Source organism: Pseudophryne corroboree, chromosome 8 (assembly GCF_028390025.1).
Source record: "Pseudophryne corroboree isolate aPseCor3 chromosome 8, aPseCor3.hap2, whole genome shotgun sequence".
Taxonomy (NCBI): Eukaryota; Metazoa; Chordata; class Amphibia; order Anura; family Myobatrachidae; genus Pseudophryne; species Pseudophryne corroboree.
The window spans coordinates 74,609,182-74,630,528 of record NC_086451.1 but is presented as its reverse complement, the minus strand read 5'-3'; the positions used below and the strand labels follow the sequence as shown (position 1 = coordinate 74,630,528).

General features: G+C 46.7%; 1 protein-coding gene across 1 annotated transcript in view; it reads left to right on the top strand.

Moving 5' to 3' along the window:
- HMCN2 (hemicentin 2) overlaps window positions 1-21,347 on the top strand; it is a 491,624-nt gene that overhangs the window by 267,797 nt on the left and 202,480 nt on the right. The window contains exons 30-35 of the mRNA XM_063936681.1: window positions 10,156-10,310; window positions 11,371-11,649; window positions 11,875-12,156; window positions 13,069-13,177; window positions 17,252-17,421; window positions 18,068-18,222. Coding sequence (XP_063792751.1) covers window positions 10,156-10,310; window positions 11,371-11,649; window positions 11,875-12,156; window positions 13,069-13,177; window positions 17,252-17,421; window positions 18,068-18,222 — 1,150 coding nt within the window. The remainder of the gene's footprint in view (window positions 1-10,155; window positions 10,311-11,370; window positions 11,650-11,874; window positions 12,157-13,068; window positions 13,178-17,251; window positions 17,422-18,067; window positions 18,223-21,347) is intronic.

Sequence of the window (21,347 nt, the reverse complement as noted above, 5' to 3'; positions counted from 1 at the left end):
TTCCTAAGGTGGTAGCAGTTTTTCATGTGAACCAACCTATTGTGGTGCCTGCGGCTACTTGGGACTTGGAGGATTCCAAGTTTCTGGACGTAGTCAGGGCCCTGAAAAGTATGTTTCCAGGACGGCTGGAGTCAGGAAAACTGACTCGCTATTTATCCTGTATGCACCCAACAAGCTGGGTGCTCCTGCTTCTAAGCAGACTATTGCTCGCTGGATCTGTAGCACGATTCAACTTGCACATTCTGCGGCTGGACTGCCGCACCCTAAATCTGTGAAAGCCCATTCCACGAGGAAAGTGGGCTCTTCTTGGGCGGCTGCCCGAGGGGTCTCGGCTTTACAAATTTGCCGAGCTGTTACTTGGTCGGGTTCAAACACTCTTGCAAGAGTCTACAAGTTTGATACCCTGGCTGAGGAGGACCTAGAGTTTGCTCATTCGGTGCTGCAGAGTCATCCGCACTCTCCCGCCCGTTTGGGAGCTTTGGTATAATCCCCATGGTCCTTACGGAGTCCCCAGCATCCACTTAGGACGTTAGAGAAAATAAGATTTTACTCACCGGTAAATCTATTTCTCGTAGTCCGTAGTGGATGCTGGGCGCCCATCCCAAGTGCCGATTGTCTGCAATACTTGTATATAGTTATTGCCTAACTAAAGGGTTATTGTTGAGCCATCTGTTGAGAGGCTCAGTTGTTATCATACTGTTAACTGGGTATAGTATCACGAGTTATACGGTGTGATTGGTGTGGCTGGTATGAGTCTTACCCGGGATTCAAAATCCTTCCTTATTGTGTCAGCTCTTCCGGGCACAGTATCCTAACTGAGGTCTGGAGGAGGGTCTTAGTGGGAGGAGCCAGTGCACACCAGGTAGTCCTAAAGCTTTCTTTAGTTGTGCCCAGTCTCCTGCGGAGCCGCTAATCCCCATGGTCCTTACGGAGTCCCCAGCATCCACTACGGACTACGAGAAATAGATTTACCGGTGAGTAAAATCTTATTTTCTTCAATGCTGATTGGTTGCCATGGACAACTTCTCCACTGATTCACTTCTTCACACTTTTCACTGCTTCATGGATGGAGCCCCTAATGCTATAAAATAATATTGTAAAGACAACTATGGAATGAAAAATGAAAGAGAATGGCCTTGGGGAAGAAAGACGCTTGGCCAAATAGATGTTCCGTGTGGACAAAGCTGCAGTCTGTATGGTCTGCTCTCCTTCTATCCATCCTCTAGGTGTTGTGAAGCTACAGATCCCTGATAGCTATCGCCTATCGGGTATCTTGCAAAGCATGCTGGGATTGGTAGTATCAAAAAACCTTTAGTGTTACAGTTGTCCAGGCATGGCCAACATACAGTGTAGTCAGTTAGAACTGGTGACCTATCCAAGGGGCTTATTTATCAAATAATATCTGTAGGATATCATAAGGATTCTCTGAATGTATGAAGGAGCAGCCACAGCAGATATTTCCATATCTGCTGCTGTCCCTCCATTTCCGATTCCCCAGAGGTTTCTATGGGGGCTGAGAAGCTGTCAGATTTACCAAGTTACAGAATGTGCAGCATTCTGGAGCTTGGCCCAGGTAGGATACCACCATCTCCATATGGGAGACTAACATGCAAAAGTTACCGGGAGAGAGGTCCTCCAGAACCCTCCCCAGAAATGGCCGCCACACATGCATGGTCTGCTGACTGCGCATGTGCAGAATGCCCACGGCTCCTGATTTATAAGGGAAATGATTTACTTTTGCAATAATTTCCCTTCTTTACAAATAACAGGGACTGACTCCTTTTCAGATCCACTCTCCCTCCATATCATTAACAGTACATTTGGGCAAATGTGAATTTCTTATTGCCGCAAATAGCAACAATAATGATTCTAATTATTGGGTCTGAAAACCCTATAATTAGCAAATATGCTCCTACAGCTTGAGGCACAACAAAAAGAGCATCCTCATGTTTATGGTTTGTTCTACAAAATGGCTGCCACAAAATACCCCAGTGACTTTCTTTGGTTCCTATGGACATTAGTTCAGGAAACAGAATGTTAACCTTCACAGTGGACCTTACAATATTTGCATAAACTCTAACAGATGTGTGTATATATATATATATATATATATGTACTATAAGGGTTGTACACACATTCAGCTAAATGAAATAGCCTCTGAGTTCTGGAGGTACGGGACTTTGGGGGTGATTCTGAGTTGATCGTAGCTATGCTAAATTTATCACAGCTATGATCATCTTCCCAGACATGCGGGGGACGCCCAGCACAGGGCTAGTCCGCTCCGCATGTCAGTCCGGCCCCCCCATCCCCGCACAGGTGCATAAGCATCGCACAGCGGCGATGCTTTTGTACTTGAAGAGTAACTCCCTGCCAGCGCAGCCCCTGCGGCTGGCCGGGAGTTACTCGTTGCTGCCCCGGGTCACCGCGGCTGCGTGTGAAGTCACGCAGCCGCTGCGGCCCGCCCCCCCCGCACGGTCCAGCCACACCTGTGTTGGCCGGACTGCGCCCAGCGAATGCCTCAGAGGCATTTCGCTAAGAGGCAATCAGGCAGAGGCAGTCGCTAAGTAACGAAGGCCTGCTGCCGTCTGGCATACGCGGGCGCACTGCGCGCCGGCGCATGCGCAGTTACGACCAAATTGCTGCGCTGCGAACAACTGCAGCGTGCGATCGGGTCGGAATGACCCCCTTTGTGCGAGTCTCCCCGATTTTTAAAGCAGCCTTGTAAATGACTTGTGCTTTAAAAAAAAACAGACAGGCTTGCACAGAATTCCCACATCACTGGAACTCAGAGGCTATTGCAATTAGCCAATAGTGTTTAAAAAATAAATAAATAAACAAATAAATAAAAATAATAATAATATTAAAAGACCCTTTTTGGCCACTTAAAATAATAGAAAATAAAAAATATGTATGTCTGATGCACTTCCAGCTGTTCTCATCTCTGAGCATGCTGGGAGATGCAGTTCACTTCATCTACAACAGGGGAGCCACTGTGCAGAACGCTAACACCTGCCCCAAAGAAAATTTAGATTGCCCATATTATGACAAAAGTTACAGGTGTCCAGTCTATAGGGGTCATTCTGAGTTGATGCTCGCTAGCAGTTTTTAGCAGCCATGCAAACGCTATGCTGCCGCCCACTGGGAGTGTATTTTAGCATAGCAAAAGTGCGAATGTTTTTATTGCAGAGCGCCTGCAAAAAAATTTTTGTGTAGTTTCAGAGGAGCTCAAAACCTACTCAGCGCTTGTGATCTCTTCAGACTATTCAGTTCCGGATTTGACGTCACACACCCGCCCAGCGTTCGCCCAGCCACGCCTGCCTTTTCCCTGGCACGCCTGCGTTTTTCCACACACTCCCTGAAAATGGTCAGTTGCCACCCAGAAACGCCCACTTCATGTCAATCACTCTGCGGCAACCAGTGCGACTGAAATGCATTGCTAGACGCTGTGCAAAACTGCATCGTTTGTTGTGCCCGTACGTCGCGCTTGCGCATTACACCGCATACGCATGCGCAGAAGTGCCGTTTTTTAGCCTGATCGCTGTGCTGCGAACAAATGCAGCTAGCGATCAACTCGGAATGACCCCCTATAGCCTTTCCTGTGCTATAAAAGGGAAAACTATAAATAGGAGAGGAATAAAAAGATTAGAGGAGGATGGGAACATTCCTTGAGGTCTTAGTTACTTTATATATGAGTGAAGGTCTTCGCACACCTGTGAGGTCAGGCAGCTGCTGCAGAGGTCTCTGTGTGTGTGTGAGTGAGTGTGTGTGTAATGCTTGGGGGACACTGGGAGATGACCCTCCCTAGAAACAGCAACTTGCAGTCATAACAGAGCAGCTGCGGAGGCTGTTCTGGCAGACACATATCAGTAGTGGTAATAGCACAGAAGGGGAAGGAGGGTGTCTCTCATACAGCCACAGGGAGCGCCGTGATAGCAAGATAAATTGTATTAATAATATTTAATTTAAAAGAATACACCAGAATTACTTACACAGGCATTAACGCTGAGCTGTAGTCTCAGATTTATCTATATAGCTCCAGCAAATTCCATTTCGCTTTGCAGTTAAGACACGGTACTACCACCATTGCGGCTTATGCTGCCACCAGTGTGCCCAGCAGAGGCATGCAGACACCAGGATCAATGGTTCCGTAGTCTCTGTAGGTGCTTGGTGATGAGCGCAGTCTGAGCAAATTCTGTCAAAATGCTGATATGAACGTTCCCTAACATTAAAGGTGGTTTGCAAAACATAGTGCACTTTATACGTACAGTACATAGGTGTACCCCCACATTCCGGATCTGAGAACTGCCCCCCCCCCCCGGAAAATCATTCTGCGCCTACTTTTGTGGTGTTGCAAGTCCACCTGGAAATGCTTGTGGTGGAACATTGGAAAATGCCATGTCTACCCTTTAACCTGCTGCAACGTTAGCACCTCACACTTATGATTTGCCGGGGGATTCTCAAATTGCAGCATGTTAAAAATTCCCGACTCACCAATTCTGAGGATTTCCAGTATGTTGGATTTTGCAGATTCCCCAGGACAGGCATTGGCAGAATAGGGAATTGGTCCAGTACCTGGCTGATGGGGATCCGGTCAGGATCCTGGGCAATTGGGATCCTGGCAGTCAAAATACCGATGCTGGAATCCCGGGGGGGGTGGTAAGGTTTAGGCTGCAGGGGGGGAGGGTTATGGTTAGGCACCGCTGGGGAGGGTTAGGGTTAGGATGTTGCGGGGGAAGGTTAGGTTTAGGCTGCGGGAAGGGAGGGTTAGGGGGGTATTGAGGAAAGGTAAGTATACTTACTGTACCTTGCCCCTGTCGGTATTCGCGCCATTGGGACGCCACGGCTTATCAGACCGAACCAGTCTGATGTATGGGCTCCTTTAAATGTTAAATGTTTAAATTTTTCCCTTAAAATATTGCCCAGTTTAGCATTGTTTATGTCCTAAATTACTCACAGCAGCGACAGGACATCTGGACTTTATTACATGTCACTTTTGTAAGTTTTCAAAGGTTTTTTTATTCTATATTAATCATAATGGGCACAGGACTCATCAGCCGCCAAAAAGGGGATGCCGCAACAGGCCCTCCCCCCACCCATTTCTGTGAAATAGGCGTTTCCACGTAGCAACGGTTCCGGTATGAAAGATAGACAGTGTCTAGTTAGACAGTCAATAGATAGACACCATATGTTAGACAGACATTAGGTCGACAGGGTCAAAAGGTCGACAGGGTCAAAAGGTCGACATGAAAAAGGTAGACACCATGTTTTTTGCATTTTTGTGGTTTGTGTGGATAGTTTTGTCATCTGGGACCCCCAATTGTAGAAAAGCATACCCTCGCTGGGCTCGCTTCGCTCGCCACGCTTCGGGAACGGTGGCTCGCGGCGCTCGCCACAAGGTTTATAACCAACTCTATGCCGACATGGATAGAGAAAGTATGAAATAGTCCAAAAACATGTTACATTAAAAAAAAAAAACATTTGTCTATCTTTTTCATGTTGACCATTTCCATGTCGACCTTTTGACCCTGTCGGCCTTTTGACATGTCGACCTTTTGACATGTCGACCTTTTGACCCTGTCGACCTAATGTCTGTCTAATATATGGTGTCTAAATATTGACTGTCTAACTAGACACTGTCTATCTATCAAACGGATAGGGTAGCAACCATGTGATTGCATGGAACTGATCCATTTTCTGTCATGGAAGTATTATGGGCCTGTGTCCGTGTGGATGGAGATGGGCTAACTATTTCAGATGCATCTATTACACCCAGCCTGGGTTGGGTGTAAGTCCCAGTAGCAATGATGGGATCTGTTCCATTTGCCGGCAGTCGGGATCAGCGCCAGCAACAGAAATCTTGGGGCCCAGTACAGTGATATCTCTGGGGCCCCCTTTAGAATATATATATATATATATATATATATATATATATATATATGATATATTAAAGCGCATCGGAATTTGCTGCACTGTATAATAAACTGGTAATAAAAATATATATTTATCTACAGTATACACATATATATAAATATGTATATCTCTCCTTCCTCCCCCCCACACACCACAGTCTGTCTCTCCCTAATAATTCCATGCTGCATTCCCAGCTCCCTCACCCTATTCCAATGTCCTGTATCCCCTCACCAATCCACTCTTACATGGGGGTGAGACTCACCTGCGCTGCACTCCCCAGTATCCAGACCTGATACCGCACAGCAGGAACCATGCGGAACTCACACCCCACCAGAAGAGGCGAGCACAGGGCACGGGGAATACTTGCCAGTGGAGCTGCTGCCATGTCCCGTAACTGTCTGCAATAGAGCTGGACCCGGAAGAGCAGACATACACTGACAGTCACTATGTGTGAGAGGCTTCTGTCACTCAGAGCCTGCGCCCACACCGCCTACAGCGCACTGTTCTATTTGGACAAGACGGCTCACATATCTGCCGAACACTAAGTGGCATATACTTGGGGCCCCTCTGATCCTTGGGGCCCGTACAGGTGTCCCCTTTGATAATACATCCCGCCCTGAATCCGTAATGGTGGGCAGCAAATTACTGAATCAGCAAAACAGTGGTCAGCGCAGCTATCTGCATGAAGCTGGACGGATACTCGGCATAGTCAGGCGAATACTTGCATTAATGTGATAGCCTACTAGTATTAGGTATGCAAGATCTGCAGTCACTGTGTATAGTACATCACCCTTACCTTGCCCCGGCTGGTCATGGGTTCAGGCACAGTTACCAGAGGGTCCCCTGAAGAATCAGGTCTTTAACTACAAGTACATTGCGGGTGTGGACTACAGGTGTCGGTGCAGCGCATAAAGAATTGGGCGCCAGGCCATCTCCGATAAACAGCATAAAGTTTATTTAAACATCAAACAGGGAGATTGCAGGGATAACTTGTGAACACTCCTCCAGCACAAAGCATAAGTTACAGTGGATCACACATCAGGGCACCTCCTCCAGCGCATCGCTTAGTCGCAGCGGCATATACATGGCAAACAGCATTACGTACCAGGGCATTCTGTGACCAGTAGTGCTACACATCAGGTGACCGTCTCTCTCTCTCTTACTTAGCGAGGATTCTTTTCCTTGGGGGCGCTTACTCACGCCGCGTGGCTTTCCGACCACTTCACCCAGATACCTCTCGAGATACTTTTCCATGGGGGCGCTTACTCACGCCGCGTGGCTTCCGACCACTTCACCCAGATACCTCTTGAGACTCACACCATTAGCACACTTTTCTCCTGGCATCACCCTTTCACTGGATTCTGCATACTGCTGCTCTTACACTGCGATGTCTCCCTCTGTCATCAAGTGCTTTGCTGTGGCTGGCATCACTCCCCACCTAAACAAACATGTGGGGAGCCCTCACTGGGGCTACATCTTTCTGGCTAAATTCACCTCACTGTCTGCTCACTCTCCTCACTGACTGTCCTCTCCTAGGCTGCTGGGACAACCTTTTTATAACCCTGCATTCCCAGGTACACATTCTATCTGGGATTTCCCGCTCTGTGTTTCCCGCTCTCAGTTTCCCGCTCTGAGTCTGCAAATGAGTGAGTCATGCCCTTTGCATTTTGCAGACTAATCTGTATAGCTATGAGCTGTGCTGTTAACTCCTTCTGTGCTGCAAGCCGTAGGCTGCTGGCACAGTGCTATGCAACTCCAGCAAACATTTTACTTTTATTAAAGTCATGCTTGCACCTGTAGTGCCACAGTTGATTTGGGCTGCAGTTTCAGGGTATCACATGCACCCCTGCTGAAATCTTGCGTGTCCTCACGCAACAGCAGTTTTCAACATAACATATAATGACAGTACATGTGACAAAAAAAACAACAATCACATATTCAGGAAAACATGGCATGTCAAACATCACATTACATACAAATCACATATTCTGTTGCGGTTTTCAAACGAGTTACAGTCCAGAGTCACATGTGATAGTAAAATGTTCCAGACATCTTGTGGCAATTGCGCCAAACACAGAGAACCTGCCCTCGCCTCCCCCCACGTCTGGGTCAAAAGAGACAGGTGGCTCTCGTGGGCCCCTCCCATTAAACAAGTTTCTCCAACTTTAGGAAAATAGATATAGGGGACTACATTCTCCTTGCGATCCTTGGCTCTTTCGGACACTCAGAAATGGCCAAACACAGTGCCCCCAAGGGTGTTGCTCCGACCGGGTGCACTGCATAGTCCCGATGTCCTGTTACATGAGTTCCACCTCCACAAATATTGCCCTTAGAGCCCCACGTTGGTAACCATGGTTGCTCGTATCCTGTTCGCGGACGCCAATTGTGATAGCCTACTAGTATTAGGTATGCAAGATCTGCAGTCACTGTGTATAGTACATCACCCTTACCTTGCCCCGGCTGGTCATGGGTTCAGGCACAGTTACCAGAGGGTCCCCTGAAGAATCAGGTCTTTAACTACAAGTACATTGCGGGTGTGGACTACAGGTGTCGGTGCAGCGCATAAAGAATTGGGCGCCAGGCCATCTCAGATAAACAGCATAAAGTTTATTTAAACATCAAACAGGGAGATTGCAGGGATAACTTGTGAACACTCCTCCAGCACAAAGCATAAGTTACAGTGGATCACACATCAGGGCACCTCCTCCAGCGCATCGCTTAGTCGCAGCGGCATATACATGGCAAACAGCATTACGTACCAGGGCATTCTGTGACCAGTAGTGCTACACATCAGGTGACCGTCTCTTTCTCTCTCTTACTTAGCGAGGATTCTTTCCCTTGGGGGCGCTTACTCACGCCGCGTGGTTTTCCGACCACTTCACCCAGATACCTCTCGAGATACTTTTCCATGGGGGCGCTTACTCACGCCGCGTGGCTTCCGACCACTTCACCCAGATACCTCTTGAGACTCACACCATTAGCACACTTTTCTCCTGGCATCACCCTTTCACTGGATTCTGCATACTGCTGCTCTTACACTGCGATGTCTCCCTCTGTCATCAAGTGCTTTGCTGTGGCTGGCATCACTCCCCACCTAAACATGTGGGGAGCCCTCACTGGGGCTACATCTTTCTGGCTAAATTCACCTCACTGTCTGCTCACTCTCCTCACTGACTGTCCTCTCCTAGGCTGCTGCAGGACAACCTTTTTATAACCCTGCATTCCCAGGTACACATTCTATCTGGGAATTCCCGCTCTGTGTTTCCCGCTCTCAGTTTCCCGCTCTGAGTCTGCAAATGAGTGAGTCATGCCCTTTGCATTTTGCAGACTAATCTGTATAGCTATGTGCTGTGCTGTTAACTCCTTCTGTGCTGCAAGCCGTAGGCTGCTGGCACAGTGCTATGCAACTCCAGCAAACATTTTACTTTTATTAAAGTCATGCTGGCACCTGTAGTGCCACAGTTGATTTGGGCTGCAGTTTCAGGGTATCACATTAACATAAGGCAATATGCAGACTGCTGCAGCTGAAGCCCCACAGCTATATTTACAAAACACTTCCCGTCAGGTTGCAGCTGAAAAATTAAAGCGGCACTCAAAGTCAATGTAAAACATGACGGACTTTACATAGAATGTGAGTGCTGCTTTAAAATTTCAGCTCCAGCCAGTGGGAAAGCAGCGGCTTTTGCAAATATACTCCCAGTGGGTCTAAAAATTAACACTTAGCTTTACTTTATCTAGTATAAACTACTGAATTAAATATCTGATTGTTGCTATGAGTTACTGCACATTGACACCCCCCCCCCCCCCCCAGTATATGTCATTCGCTGTATATGTAATGTTTATTGTCCATAGTACACTAAATGTATATGCAGCACATACAGAAAGGGAAATATTACCTATTGGGGCAGATGTATTAAGAATGGAGAAGTGATAAAGTAGTGATAAAGCAGTGGTGGAAGGTGATAACACACCAGCCAATCAGCTCCTGACTATCAATTTACATATTGGAGCTGATTGGCTGGTGCGTTATCACCTTCCACTTATCACTGCTTTATCATTTCTTTATCCCTTCTCCAGGCTTAATACATCAGTCCCAGAGTCTTTGTGCCGATAGCCAGGGAAAGGTGAAAAAGAGTGGATTTTATTATCAGACTGCGCCACGCCATATATGTCACAGTGTAAATTGTCCAAGGACGTGTCATTCACATGTTGCATGTAATTCACAGTCTGTTCTCTTTGCTTCAGACCAGTGTTTCCAGGGGACGCTCACACTCAGCTCCTAACAGGAGGACAAGTCCTGAAAGTGACCAGCACAAAGCTGTCACATCAGGGCAGATACCAGTGCCTGGCCTTTAATCACGCCGGCCAACAAGTCAAAGACTTCAACCTAAAGATTCTCAGTAAGTTTCCAACAGAGTGCATGGAATAATGTATGGTCTTTAGCCACCTCCAGACTGACATCCAAGAAATTGCTTTGTGAATTGCAAGGTATTAAAAAGGTAATAATAATGTAAAACTGCTGATTTATAGACATGATTGTTAATATGCAAGAGAAGAGAGAACAGGTCAATACATTTCTGGAATAATCCGCCACCTACTGATCACAACTGGCATTGCAGGGACAGCACTAAAGTCCCCAAATCATAACATACTGTACTGTACTGTATATACATGTAACTACCCACACAACCTTTCAGACAGGAAACACATCACTAGTTTGGATTCTCCTATGGGGTTTATGACTGTCTTAACTTGACCTTAATTAGTTAATAAGTTGATATCAAGCAAATAAATTATTCCAGGTTAATTAAGTAAAAATTGTAAGGAAAACCTTGAATTCGAAAAATGACTGCATAGAGAAATATTGGCCTGTCTGTATAAATATGCACATATTTTTACATGGGATAATGTTAGTCACCGGCGGCCTCTGCAGCCTACCCAGTTGTGATGTCAATCATCGACGGCCTCTGCAGACCGCCCATACACACAGCACGATACACACAGCACGATATATACACAATACACACTCACAGATGGTCCCACGATATACCGGCCAGTGTGTACCCAGCTTTAGTCTCCTGGAATTTGCGCGAGACTCACAATTCTTCTCCCAAAAGAGTGGGTGGATCTCCCACATCCCGTCCACTTCCTTGTGAAGTAGGCAGGATGCGGATATAATGTTAGGAATCGCGGGTCCATAATTATGTTGTCTCTTAAGGTCTGTATACTGAGTTATATACGTGGAGATCAAAGACTATAAAACAAAACGGTGCTATAGTTTATATTATTATAACAGAGCATTTTATGCAATGATCCAAGTCATTGTCTAGGGAGGTGGGTTAGACTACTGTAGAATTATGACAGCATGCAAAGGACAACTGAGTATACAGAACTGCTTGCTAGCACTGATACATATTAATATGTACACTCCCATGTATAGATTTGTATTGTTTTCCACAGCTCCACCCACTGTCTGGTCCTCCAATGAGACAACAACAATGGCTTCTCTACTGCATGGGTCTGTGGAGTTGAAGTGTGAAGCAAAGGGATCCCCCTCTCCCAGCATCACATGGTTTAAGGACAAGCGTCCAATCGTATCCAGCCCTACAGCCACCTACAAGGAAAGTGGGAGGAGCTTGCAACTGAGCCGAGTACAACTATCTGACGCTGGCACATATACTTGCAGAGCCAATAACCACGCTGGCACTGTTGAAAAATCGTATCTGCTAGAGGTTTATGGTAGGTTTCACAACCTTTTAATGAAAGCTTATTAAATACAACTCATTAACATCTTGCAATGAATACGGGGCAATGTGACCTGTCTGCCCATGTGTACCTATCCTACAAATGACTCTATTTTAATTTGCATAAAGTTTAATTGTTTTTTTGTGACGGGTCCCCAAGTCAGTGACATTAAAAAAAAAAAAAAATGTGCATGTTACACTGTCATTCTTCTCTCTCCAGTTGCCCCGCATATTGATGGTGGAGGGGTGAAGCCAGTGAGCATTAAGTCTGTGCTGGGCCGCCCTTTGGACTTAGAGTGCTCTGCCACTGGTCACCCGCCCCCCGTGCTTTCCTGGCTTAAAGATGGACTTATGGTGACTGAGAGAGATGGGCTGCAGATCAAGGATGGCGGGCGGACTCTAAGTCTTGCTGCAGTGACCGAGAGCTCTCAGGGGACTTTCGCCTGTGTTGCCATCAGCCTGGCAGGGGAATCTACCTTACAATACTCTGTGGAAGTTCTCGGTAAGACAGGGAACTATCTCTCTAATAATGACTTCATCTGTGTCATGTAAGGCGAGACAATAGATTGTATCTATAGCAGAGGTTCACAAACATAGGGCCTAATTCAGATCTGATCGCAGCAGCAAATTTGTTAGCTCATGATCAAATCCATGTGCAGGTGGGGCAGATGTAACATGTGCAGAGAGAGTTAGATTTGGGTGGGGTGTGTTCAAACCGAAATCTAAATTGCAGTGTAAAAATAAAGCAGCCAGTATTTAGCCTGCACAGAAACAATATAACCCACCCATATCTAAATCTCTCTGCACATGTTACATCTGCCCCACATGCAGTGCACATGGTTTTGCGCATTAGCTAACACATTTGCTGCTGCGATCAGATCTGAATTACCCCCTTGGTCCTCAAGCCATTCTAACAGACCAGGCTTTAAGAATATCCATGCTAGAGCACAAATGGTTAAATCAAATTGACGTCCGGTAGGTACTAATTAAGCCACCTGCTCAAGTAAAGGGTGCTTTGAGGACTGAGTTTGGGTACCCCTGATCCATATAGGCCCTACACACTGGGCGATATGAGTAAAAGATATGAACTTTTTTTCGTTCATTAATGAACGAGATACCATTCATATCTGTCAGTGTGGAGGCACCAGCGATGAACGATGCGCGGCACCGCGCTCGTTTGTCTCTGGTGCCCCGTCGCTTGTGCATGCAGGCCAATATGGACGATCTCGTCCATAGTTGCCTGCACTGCTATGGAGCCAGGTGACGGCTCCCCCCGTCACTGCCTCCCTGCTGCCGGGTCGGCCGTATCCGCCGACGGGCAGCTCGGCGGCGGATCGGGCAGTGTGTCGGGCCCAATACAGTTGTTTCAATTATTTCTATTCTTGTAGAATTAATATGTTTCTTTTCTCTCCAGTTCCTCCCAACGTGCAGATTAGTGGAGTTTCTGATCATGTCACTGTGACAGTAAATGCCCCATTAGATCTTTCTTGTCATGTTACTGGTCGCCCAACTCCCAGAGTGTGGTAAGTGCAGGTGGCAGTGCCGTGTGATTTGATGTATGAAGTACTAAAACCTAATGTCCGGTTCTTTTATACTCCTTTACTAACAATGCATGTAGGTGTAACCTTTGCACTAAGCCACAGCATCCAATCAGTAAGTAGCTTTTATCTGTGCTATGCAAGATATACAGGGTGTCCTATAACAGGACACTTTATTTTTAATTTACAAGAGCATTTGTTCTCTCCTTTCTTTAAAATGTATTGTATTTCAAAGACTGACTTTAAGGGGGGAATTCAAATGGTTGAAAAGACACTCAACTGACTTTTCAAACATTTGAATTCCCCCCTAAGAGTGAATTCTGGTCTCCTTTCCAGGACATTGACCCTTAATATTATGGGCAAGCGAAGAAGATCTCACCCACATGGTGAATAGTCGGGCCGGCTGCATTCAGAGGGTCTGCGCACGTGCAGCAGCCGCAATGCGCTTGTGCGACCCTACACCTTGCAGCCGCATCATGATTGATAGCGGCGGGCGTTCGGGGGGGATGGGGATTTGACATTTTGGCGTTGCAGGGCGTGGCGGACAAAACAGGGGCATGGCAGGAGTGTTTTCGGGGCTGCTAACGCAGCAGCTCTGAATAAAATGGCGCCAGACCACCTGCCAGCGCAGGCAGCGGTCAACCTTAAATCGATGCATCCACAATTAAATTGCGGATGCTTCGTGAGGTGGCGCCACATACATGCTTGGATTTTGGATTCTGATTTTGAACACACACGTGATTCTGATTCTGATTCTGCAGGCCTTGCCCCATGCTGGGCGGCTGCCAGCATGTGAGTAGATGGATGCAGATCTTGCTGTGGAAGGAAGATCTGCCTCCATCTCTGAATGAGGTCTAGTGTTCTGCTATTCAATCCTTGAATAGTGCGATGTACTCCTGTACCTTGGTTATGTATTACACTTAGGGCCTAATTCAAGGTTGATTGCAAAAGCAAAAAAACCATGTGCACTGCTGGGGGAAGGGGCAGATGTAACATGTAACATTGTGCAGAGAGTCAGATTTGGGTGGGTTATTTTGTTTCTGTGCAGGGTAAATACTGGCTGCTTTATTTTACACTGCAATCTAGATTTCAGTCTGAACACATCCAACCCAAATCTAACTCTCTCTGCACATGTTACATCTGCCCCACCTGCACTGCACATGGTTTTGCCCATTAGAGGAAGATTTTGCTTTTGCGATTAACCTTGAATTAGCTCCTTAGTCTTTAATAAATCTACTTGTTTCAGTCCCACAGTATATACTTGCATTTAAGATGAATGTGACTTTTGGCCTAGCTGTGTTATATGGAATATGTGGATGGTTGCTATGTTTTACTTTTAATACAACTGTTTTTTTTTTTTTTTATCTAAATGTAGTTAGTAAATGAGCCCTATGATGTAATTGTGGAACGGAAAACGCAACATTAGGGTTGTTCTGTGATCCTCCTATGGGTCCAAGAGTTGCTGCACTTACAGAGTCCGAAGTTGAATCATCCCCACTTCTTATGGCCCCACTCTCTCCCCGAGGCTCCAACAGGAGCAAAGTGTCCTCTTGTGAGCCTGCTTTGGACTGCACATGCTCAGAAGAAGCATATGATCAGGGCCATCTTAACAGCAGTGTAGGCCCCTGGGCACAGCAATGCACTGTGGCCCTACCCATCCTCCAGCAGTAGGGTTGGGGGTGCTATCAGCGGCAGCTTTGATGACCCGCGGGCGGTAGTGGGTGTTCTATCTTCCACTTAGCATGTAGGACCTGGAGCAGTAATTTCTGCTAATTACTCCTTTACTTCACAGATGGTGGGAGATGCGGTGAGAGGGAGAACACTAAACTGTAGAAGGGGGCATTGCACTGAATGAAAGGGCCCCAGTACTTGACTCCAGAGCGGTAGGGGGTGTTTGATACGCAGGGGAGGGGTAGATAGTGGAGTGGGTTTAATATTCATAATTTTCTGGTGAGAGGGCAGTTTGCTTGATTGCAGATATCTCAAATTCCTGGAAATAGATTTCTTAGCTTTCAATGGGATATAAAAGTAGAGTCCCACCTTTCAGGAAGTACTCGGGACTTGGGGATCAGAGATCAGAAGTCAGAGCAATCCACCAACGAAATTATAAAACTGCATAACAGGCGTGTGGAGCTGGAGCAGGGACCAGCTGCTGGAAGGCTGATATCTCTGGTTATGGGCATAGTGGAAACAAGCTGCCAGTGTCCAGTGGAATGGGAGAGTCCCAGCTTTTGGAGTATACCCTCAGAACTACTCTAAGTCAGACAGAACCCGAGATATCTGGGGGGGGGAGGTCAATTAACAGGCTCGGATGGGGACCACTGCTTTGAAGTTGGATATCTCTGGTTCCCCAGGGCCGATTTTCAAAAATCTGGTACCCCTGGAAAGAGCGGACCCTCAGCTATCAGCATATGGCCCTTATACTACTGGGACCCTTGGGCAAGTGCCCATTGAGCCCATACGAAAAGACGGCCCTGCATATGATCTGCACTAATGAGAGAAGAGAGGCAGGCTACAAATGCCAAAATGTCCTAGCCAGGCCCCTACCCAGAATTAGCTATGGGACCCGCTAATGCACTGTTCCCTCCCCCCTAGATCCAGGAATCTATCTATCTCTATATTGCTTCAGCATCTAAAGATATATTTATTAGGGTTGGGTATGTTTTACCAGCTGACGGGATCCCATCGTTTAGCATCCCGACGGCCGAGATTCAGGCCACAGAATTCCGGCGGGGGGGGGGGGGGGGGGGAGCGCAACAAAGCCCCTTGCGCGCTCAGTGCGTCGCTCGCCACGCTGCGGGACACCCACAAGTGGGAGTAGTCCCTTTTAGTCTGCATGCTGACTGTCGGGGTTGTCAGGCTTTGGGATCTAGGGGGAGGTATTGTGACCGCCGGTCACATAACTACATCCCATTTAATATATATGTATCTTTATCTATCTATAGCTTCCGCATTGCCATTTCTAGACAGCTATTAGCATGATTCTGTAGGGTGTAGTAGAATTTAGAATATATACTATAAAATATATCATAGACATTTAATTTGCTAGTAATCCCACTTTCTGTGTGTGTGTGTTACTTTTATTGTTTTATGACAATTTCTCTTGCTAAAATAACAGTGGGGGTCATTCTGAGTTGTTCGCTAGCAGAAAATGTTCGCTGCGCAGCGATGATGGAAAAAAAGGCACTTCTGCGCATGCATATGCCGCGCAATGCTTACGCGCGACGAACTTTCACAACGGCCGATGTAGTGTCACACAGGGTCTAGCGAAGCTTTTCAGTCGCACTGCTGGCCGCAGAGTGATTGACATGAAGTGGGCGTTTCTGGGTGGCAACTGACCGTTTTCAGGAAGTGTTCAAAAAAACGCAGGCGTGTCAGGAAGAACGCAGGCGTGGCTGGGCGAACGCAGGGCGTGTCCGTGGCGTCAAAACAGGAACTGAACAGTCTGAAGTGATCGCAAGCGCTGAGTAGGTCTGAAGCTACTCTGAAACTGCACAAAATTATTTTGTAGCCGCTGTGCGATCCTTTCGTTCGCACTTCTGCTAAGCTAACATACACTCCCAGTGGGCAGCGGCATAGCGTTTGCACGGCTTCTAAAAACTGCTAGCGAGCGATCAACTCGGAATGGCCCCCTGTGTACTACAAGCTTAGGGCCTAGTTCAGATCTGATCGCAGCAGCAAATTTGTTAACTAGTGGGCAAAACCATGTGCACTGCAGGAGGGGGGGGGGGCAGATGTAACATGTGCAGAAAGAGTTAGATTTGGGTGGGGTGTGTTCAAACTGAAATCTAAATTGCAGTGTAAAAATAAAGCAGCCAGTATTTACCCAGCACAGAAACAATATAACCCGCCCAATTCTAACTCTCTCTGCACATGTTATATCTGCCCCCCCTGCAGTGCACATGGTTTTGTCCATTAGCTAACAAATTAGCTGCTGCGATCAGGTCTGAATTAGGTCCCTAAACAGCAACATATTCTTTATGCTAACATTAAGATTATAATGTAATGCCATTTATTTACTAATCATTTTCTCTGGGATTGTCATTGTGTCCTCTGCAGGTGGCTGAGAAACGGTCGCCCTGTGGATGATCAGGATGGTTTGGAGATATTAGATGGAGGGAGAACCTTAGCCATCCGTCTGACACAGTCCGGACATGCTGGGAGATACACATGTAGAGCTGAAGGCGATGCTGGAATGGCAGAGGCAGCCGTGGATGTGTTAGTGCAGGGTAAGCGCCAGTGCTGTCACTATGCGGGAACACTGGGTGTAGTCATAGACAGGGTAACCCATAACTCACCGTAATACAATTGCAGCAAACGCACGCAAGAGAAACGTTTTGTGGGAGTGTAGCCAGAATTTATCAATATTGTATGTGTATGCAAACTAGATTCCAAATTTAGACGGGCAGCTATGATAGCAATGGTGGCTGCTCTTACGGAACAGATAGTGGGGCGATCATATAGCATTCCGTTTGCAATACATTGGCAACGGGCATCCGTAATTGCGTTCGCATTGTATATAACTCACAATCAGGCCCATAGTGTAATATTGCAGTTAATTTTAATGTAACTCAGACTGAGGCACCAAAAAACTATTTTCTGTCTGGCCGTTGTTGTGTGACATCACTCCTGAAAGTCCTACCTGCTCTTACTTGTGTTACTAATGCAGTATGATTGCCTCCATTTATTACAGCTGCAGTAAATATTGTCTTGTATTTGTCAGGCCTTGCAAGGTAATGTCAGGCCAGCAGGCTTCTAATTTGGTGGCACTGTCGCCGTGAAGATGGGATTTGTTCCTCTTGCCTGTATTTTATTGACATAAGCAGACATTGTGTCTAGAACTAATCACTAGAGATCCATCTTCTTCTGTGACAGAGCTCCCTGTGGTCAGAATTACTGGCAGCAGCAATGTGTCTGCGAAGTTACGGGAACCAGTGGTCCTGGAGTGCGATGCGTCAGGCTCCCCACCGCCCTCTGTGAGCTGGTGGAAGGACCAATCCCAGTTAGCAGCCAGTGGACCCAAATTGCAGGTAAGGCCCATGCCCGGAAGCACATGGTGTTTCACCTTGCGCAGTTGTTTCCAGTCAAACTGAAAAGGTTCTTTGGATACAAAGGGTTAAGTAAGCCAGTCAGAAGACTTATTCCAATTAGAATTATTTATCATGAAACAGTTAAAAGGTGTAAGTAAATGGTTATAAACAAATGGATATAGGAATATAAGTATCACTCTGAATATTGTGAAATGCAAGTGAAAACAGACTATTAACCAACTTTAAAACAATGCCTATATGTATATAAGTAAATACAAGTATTAATGAATAAAAGTAAAATACAGCTTAGACAAACTTAATCAGCGTTTTTATATATATATATATATATATATATATATATATGTGTGTATACATGTAATATAAGTACAAATAAGAGTTAGTAAAATTAAGCAATGGCACTCCTTGAGCCCACTATGGTTACACCCATACTGTTGCCTGTTTTTCCTACCTGTCTATGCACAAGTGCTGTTAACCTGTGGTGCAGCTGACATCAGTGGCAAATTTCTCATTAGGCACAAGAGGCACGTGCCTAGGGGCAGCACTTGTTTGGGGGCAGCACTTGGTACTGTCAGCCTAAAAAGTACCAGTAACTGCAAAATTATTCCACTGTACTGTACCATATCCCATCTTGAATGGAGTGTAAACGGGTAGGACATGCACTTGAACCTTGATCAGGGTAAGAAGGTGGATGTAATCTTTTTAGAATTTGCTAAAGCTTTCGACACTGTACCACACATGAGACTTATCTATAAGCTACAAGAACTAGGGCTAGGGAGCACAATATGCACTTGGGTCAGAAATTGGTTAGATAATAGGGAGCAGCGCGTTGTGGTAAATGGAACTTTCTCTAACGTCCTAAGTGGATGCTGGGACTCCGTAAGGACCATGGGGAATAGCGGCTCCGCAGGAGACAGGGCACAAAATAAAAGCTTGAGATATCAGGTGGTGTGCACTGGCTCCTCCCCCTATGACCCTCCTCCAAGCCAGTTAGATTTTTGTGCCCGGCCGAGAAGGGTGCAAACTAGGTAGCTCTCCAGAGCTGCTTAGAATAAAAGTTTAGTTAGGTTTTTTTTTTATTTTCAGTGAGTCCTGCTGGCAACAGGCTCACTGCATCGTGGGACTAAGGGGAGAAGAAGCGAACTCACCTGAGTGCAGAGTGGATTGGGCTTCTTAGGCTACTGGACGTTAGCTCCAGAGGGACGATCACAGGTTCAGCCTGGATGGGTCACCGGAGCCGCGCCGCCGTCCCCCTTACAGAGCCAGAAGAGACGAAGGTCCGGTGAAAGCGGCGGCAGAAGACATCCTGTCTTCAAGACTAAGGTAGCGCACAGCACCGCAGCTGTGCGCCATTGCTCTCAGCACACTTCACACTCCGGTCACTGAAGGTGCAGGGCGCTGGGGGGGAGCGCCCTGAGACGCAATATAACACACATATACCTTAGCTGGCAAAAGGAATACATCACATATAGCTCCAGGGCTATATGGATGTATTTTTTCCCCTGCCATTTTACACAAAAAAGCGGGAGTTAAGGACGTCGTGAAGGGGCGGGGCCTATCTCCTCAGCACACTGGCGCCATTATTCCCTCACAGCTCCGCTGGAAGGACGGCTCCCTGATTCTCCCCTGCAGTACTGCATCTGATTCAGGGTAAAAAAGAAAAGGGGGGGCATTTTGGCAGCAAATAACTAGATTAACAGCAGCTATAAGGGATTAACACTTATATAAGGTTATCCCTGTATATATATAGCGCTGGGTGTGTGCTGGCAGACTCTCCCTCTGTCTCTCCAAAGGGCTAAGTGGGGTCCTGTCCTCTATCAGAGCATTCCCGGTGTGTGTGCTGTGTGTCGGTACGCGTGTGTCGACATGTATGAGGAGGAAAATGAGGTGGAGGCGGAGCAGTTGCCTGTGTTAGTGATGTCACCCCCTAGGGAGTCGACACCTGACTGGATGATTGTGTTTAAGCAATTAAGTGATAATGTCAGCAATTTACAAAAAACTGTTGACGACATGAGAAAGCCGGCAAATCAATTAGTGCCTGTTCAGGCGTCTCAGACACCCTCAGGGGCCCTAAAACGGCCGCTACCTCAGTGGGTCGACACGGATCCAGATACAGATACTGAATCTAGTGTCGACGGTGACGAGACAAACGTAATGTCCAGTAGGGCCACACGTTACATGATCACGGCAATGAAAGAGGCATTGAACCTTTCTGACACTACAAATACCTCAAAGGCGGGTATTATGTGGGGTGTGAAAAAACTGCCAATAGTTTTTCCTGAGTCTGAGGAAATAAATGAGGTGTGTGATAAAGCGTGGGTTTCTCCCGATAAAAAACAGCTAATTTCTAATAAGTTATTAGCACTATACCCTTTCCCGCCAGAGGTTAGGGCACGGTGGGAAACACCCCCTAGGGTAGATAAGGCGCTCACACGTTTATCTAAACAAGTAGCGTTACCGTCCCCTGATACGGCCACCCTCAAAGAACCAGCTGATAGGAGGCTGAAAAATATCCTGAAAAGTATATACACACATACTGGTGTTATACTGCGACCAGCAATCGCATCAGCCTGGATGTGCAGTGCTGGAGTCGCATGGGCGGATTCCCTGACTGAGAATATTGATACCCTGGATAGGGACAATATTCTGTTAACTATAGAACATTTAAAGGATGCATTGCTATATATGCGTGATGCGCAGAGGGATATTTGTACCCTGGCATCAAGAGTAAGCGCAATGTCCATCTCTGCCAGAAGAGCATTATGGACCAGACAGTGGTCAGGGGACGCAGATTCCAAACGGCACATGGAAGTATTGCCGTATAAGGGGGAGGAGTTATTTGGGGCTGGTCTAACAGACCTGGTGGCCACGGCAACGGCTGGAAAATCCACCTTTTTACCCCAGGTTACTTCACATCAACAGAAAAAGACACAGTCTTTTCAAACTCAGTCCTTTCGTTCCCATAAGTACAAGCGAGCAAAAGGTCACTCTTTTCTGCCCAAGGGCAGAGGAAGAGGAAAAAGGCAGCACCATGCAGCCGCTTCCCAGGAGCAGAAGCCCTCCCCTGCTTCTGCCAAGTCTTCAGCATGACGCTGGGGCTTTACAAG